Source organism: Siphateles boraxobius, unplaced genomic scaffold (genome assembly GCF_051911475.1).
Source record: "Siphateles boraxobius isolate OS27281-9 unplaced genomic scaffold, OSU_SipBor_1 57, whole genome shotgun sequence".
Taxonomy (NCBI): domain Eukaryota; kingdom Metazoa; phylum Chordata; class Actinopteri; order Cypriniformes; family Leuciscidae; genus Siphateles; species Siphateles boraxobius.
Window position 1 is genome coordinate 1120001 of NW_027509183.1, and position 5000 is coordinate 1125000.

General features: G+C 42.7%; 1 protein-coding gene across 4 annotated transcripts in view; it reads left to right on the top strand.

Annotated features, from left to right (window-relative positions):
- cltcl1 (clathrin, heavy chain-like 1) overlaps nucleotides 1-5000 on the top strand; it is a 63924-nt gene that overhangs the window by 16811 nt on the left and 42113 nt on the right. For 2 of the 4 annotated variants that reach the window (XM_077206914.1, XM_077206916.1), the window contains exons 4-6: nucleotides 2220-2381; nucleotides 3051-3164; nucleotides 3251-3424. In XM_077206914.1, the coding sequence (XP_077063029.1) occupies nucleotides 2220-2381; nucleotides 3051-3164; nucleotides 3251-3424 (450 nt within the window). The remainder of the gene's footprint in view (nucleotides 1-2219; nucleotides 2382-3050; nucleotides 3165-3250; nucleotides 3425-5000) is intronic. The other 2 variants (XM_077206915.1, XM_077206917.1) reach the window with 1 other exon arrangement.

Sequence of the window (5000 nt, forward strand, 5' to 3'; positions counted from 1 at the left end):
TGTGGGTGGGTGTGTATGTGTGTGTGTGAGTGTGTGTCTGTGAGTGTGTGTAGTGCATTTTGTGTGTGTGTGTTTGAGTGTGAGTGTGTCTGGTAGTGTTTGTTGTGTGTGCGAGTGTGTGTTTGAGTGTGTGTGTGTATTGTGTAAATGTGTGTTGTGTAAATGTGTGTTGTGTTTGTGTATGTGTGTGTGTGTGTGTGTGTGTGTGTATTGTGCGATAATTTTGAACTTTGTGGATTGGACAAACATGGTCAAATGTATTAAACGGAACCAGAATTATATAGTATTATAAGTGAATGAACATGTATCAAATACCAAAATATTTGTTACAGAAACATGCAAGTCTGTATTATGGTGATCATATTGGTATTAAGCTTAATATTATTTTTTAATTACATTGGAATGTAATTGGCATGTATGGCTTTATTATATGTTTTGAACTGGCAGAATAGTGTAGATTTGTTGACTAACATAGAAATAATTGCCTTTTAATGGTTATAGTTTATACAGGTCCTTCTCAAAAAATTAGCATATTGTGATAAAGTTAATTATTTTCCATAATGTAATGATAAAAATTAAACTTTCATATATTTTAGATTCATTGCACACCAACTGAAATATTTCAGGTCTTTTATTGTTTTAATACTGATGATTTTGGCATACAGCTCATGAAAACCCAAAATTACTATCTCATAAAATTAGCATATCATGAAAAGGGTCTCTAAACAAGCTATTATGTTATGTCAGATGATATTACCTAATCATCTGAATCAACTAATTAATTATAAACACCTGCAAAAGATTCCTGAGGCTTTTAAAAACTCCCAGCCTGTTTCATTACTCAAAACCGCAATCATGGGTAAGACTGCCGACCTGACTGCTGTCCAGAAGGCCATCATTGACACCCTCAAGCAAGAGGGTAAGACACAGAAAGAAATTTCTGAACAAATAGGCTGTTCCCAGAGTGCTGTATCAAGGCAGCTCAGTGGGAAGTCTGTGGGAAGGAAAAAGTGTGGCAAAAAACGCTGCACAACGAGAAGAGGTGACCGGACCCTGAGGAAGATTGTGGAGAAGGACCGATTCCAGACCTTGGGGACCTGCGGAAGCAGTGGACTGAGTCTGGAGTAGAAACATCCAGAGCCACCGTGCACAGGCGTGTGCAGGAAATGGGCTACAGGTGCCGCATTCCCCAGGTCAAGCCACTTTTGAACCAGAAACAGCGGCAGAAGCGCCTGACCTGGGCTACAGAGAAGCAGCACTGAACTGTTGCTCAGTTTTGCATGTCATTCGGAAATCAAGGTGCCAGAGTCTGGAGGAAGACTGGGGAGAAGGAAATGCCAAAATGCCTGAAGTCCAGTGTCAAGTACCCACAGTCAGTGATGGTCTGGGGTGCCATGTCAGCTGCTGGTGTTGGTGCACTGTGTTTTATCAAGGGCAGGGCCAATGCAGCTAGCTATCAGGAGATTTTGGAGCACTTCATGCTTCCATCTGCTGAAAAGCTTTATGGAGATGAAGATTTCATTTTTCAGCACGACCTGGCACCTGCTCACAGTGCCAAAACCACTGGTAAATGGTTTACTGACCATGGTATTACTGTGCTCAATTGGCCTGCCAACTCTCCTGACCTGAACCCCATAGAGAATCTGTGGGATATTGTGAAGAGAAAGTTGAGAGACGCAAGACCCAACACTCTGGATGAGCTTAAGGCCGCTATCGAAGCATCCTGGGCCTCCATAACACCTCAGCAGTGCCACAGGCTGATTGCCTCCATGCCACGCCGCATTGAAGCAGACATTTCTGCAAAAGGATTCCCGACCAAGTATTGACTATTGTGTGCATAACTGAACATAATTATTTGAAGGTTGACTTTTTTTTTTTGTATTAAAAACACTTCTTTTATTGGTCGGATGAAATATGCTAATTTTTTGAGACAGGAATTTGGGGTTTTCATGAGCTGTATGCCAAAATCAACAGTATTAAAACAATAAAACACCTGAAATATTTCAGTTGGTGTGCAATGAATCTAAAATATATGAAAGTTTAATTTTTATCATTACATTATGGAAAATAATTAACTTTATCACAATATGCAAATTTTTTGAGAAGGACTATATATATATGTATGTAAACAAAAAATAAATGGACATTTATATATAAAAGCAGGTGGTTTGTAAACATCTGCATGTGTGTGTAACTCTCTCTGTCTGTGGGTTCTGCAGCAGAATCGGGTCATTGGTGCCATGCAGTTGTTCTCTGTGGACCGGAAGGTTTCTCAGCCCATCGAGGGTCACGCCGCGGCGTTTGGACTTTATAAACTGGAGGGAAACTCAAACGCTTCAACGCTCTTCTGTTTCGCTGTCAGAGGACAGGCTGGAGGAAAGGTGACCGTTCATCTCTCTAAATATTGGGCTCATCAACATCTGATTTGTGTCTTTACCTCTGTACAGATCCAACGTTATCAAAATGATTCTAGTTCACATGGATCCGCAGAAACAACAAAAAATTCATTATGATGCAGCCTTACAAGTAATTTGGCAATGTCAATTTGTAAAGAAATACTACATACATATTCAAACGTGCATATCTATGTACTAAACACGTAATATGCGTGTCACCGTTTTCACAGATTCACGTTTTTGAAGTTTACACAGAGATGATAATGTTTTTCAAAACTTAGTTGGAACCTATTTTAAAAACTTTGTGTTCTTGAGCCACCAAACACTGTTGTTGTGCAAATAAATGGCCAGAACGCATTAAAAGTTTTCTGTTTTCAGTTCAAACGGTGTCTTGTAAGCGGCCCCTAAATTAATAACTAATGATATTTACAACGGAAGTGAATCAATCAAAAACTTGCTTTATACTAGAGCTCCTGTAAAACCAAAACAATCTATGTTCCATTCTTTTCCTATTATCACTGTAAAGCTGCTTTGAAACATTCTATATTGTTAAAAGCGCTGTATAAATGAAGATGACTTTTGTACGGGACTGTTTGCATGTGTGTGTGTGTGTGTGTGTGTGTGTGTGTGTGTGTGTGTGTGTGTTTTCTTCAGCTGCACATCATCGAGGTCGGTCAGCCTCAGACTGGAAACCAGCCCTTCACTAAGAAAGCAGTGGATGTGTTTTTCCCTCCTGAAGCACAGACAGACTTTCCTGTAGCCATGCAGGTTAAATCCTCACACACGATTACCTGATCACATGTGTAATTACCCAGCACACGTTCACCTCACGCCAGCCCTGTGTTTTCTCTCAGATCGGTCTGAAGCACGGCGTCATCTACCTCATCACTAAATACGGCTACTTTCACATGTATGATCTGGAGTCGGGTGTGTGTATATACATGAACCGCATCAGCGCTGAAACTATATTCGTCACGGCGGGCCATGAGAGCACGTCTGGGATCATCGGGGTTAATAAGAAGGGGCAGGTACACACACATCTGCACTCACACACACTCACACCACCTCTCACTCACTGTTTGTGTGACTGGAATGCAACACTGAAAATTATGGGTTGAAAAAGAAACAAACACTCAAACATGCTCTTGTAGTCGTCTTGCATTGCAGATCTATCTATCTATCTATCTATCTATCTATCTATCTATCTATCTATCTATCTATCTATCTATCTATCTATCTATCTATCTATCTATCTATCTATCTATCTGTCTGTCTGTCTGTCTGTCTGTCTGTCTCTCTGTCTGTCTGTCTGTCTGTAAACACAGTTATATATTGATGTCATTACATAAAAAATATTTGACCACATTCATTATCCAAAAGAGGATGCTGTGATTGACCAATTAGAGTCAAGTAATCTAGATACTCTGGTAACCCAGAGGTTATGGATTTGATTCGAATGGTCACCACTTTCACTTCACTTAAAGGTGTAGTATGCGATTTCTCAAAATCGAACACTGTTGATATTTGAAATCAACCCAAACGAATACACGCCCCTCCCCCCTTAATTGCTCCGCCCCAAAGTGCACAAACAAGCAATGAAAGAGTGTGTCTTTTATCATAGCAGAAGCGGAGCAAAATAATCAACGTCTGTTTTCACTCCTTCCCGCTTAAGTCTCTCCAGCGCTGGAAAGCTTTTCTAGTAATAATGTGGGTCCTGAAGCTCTTGCCTGATCTTAACCCTTCTTTTTCCAGGGATATTCCTCAGACCTTTTTTCTTGTGTAATGTCTGCCCAGCCATCTCTCTTTCTGCAGTCTTTCTTCAAATCTCCCTCTTTCTCAACTCATTCTCTCTCCTCTCCCAATCATGGACACACCCTCTACTGCTGATTGGCTCTCTCTCACCTCCCCCATCATGAGTGGACACGCCCTCTACTACTGATTGGCTCTCTCTCTCAACTCCCCCATCAAGAGTGGACACACCCCCTACTGCTGATTGGCTCTCTCTCTTTCGTCTCCCCCATCATGAATGGACACACCCCCTACTGCTGATTGGCTCTCTCTTTCGTCTCCCCCATCATGAATGGACACACCCCCTACTGCTGATTGGCTCTCTCTCACCTCCCCTGTCATGAGTGGACACGCCCCCTACTGCTGATTGGCTCTCTCTCTCACCTCCCCATCATGAGTGGACACACCCCCTACTGCTGATAGGCTCTCTCTCTCACCTCCCCCATCATGAATGGACACAGCCCCTACTGCTGACTGGCTCTCTCTCTCACCTCCCACATCATGTGTGGACACGCCCCCTACTGCTGATTGACACTCTCTCTCTCACCTCCCCCATCATGAGTGGACACACCCCCTACTGCTGATAGGCTCTCTCTCTCACCTCCCCCATCATGAATGGACACACCCCCTACTGCTGACTGGCTCTCTCTTTCGTCTCCCCCATCATGAATGGACACACCCCCTACTGCTGATTGGCTCTCTCTCTCACCTCCCCTTCATGAGTGGACACGCCCCCTACTGCTGATTGGCTCTCTCTCACCTCCCCTTCATGAGTGGACACACCCCCTACTGCTGATTGGCTCTCTCTCACCTCCC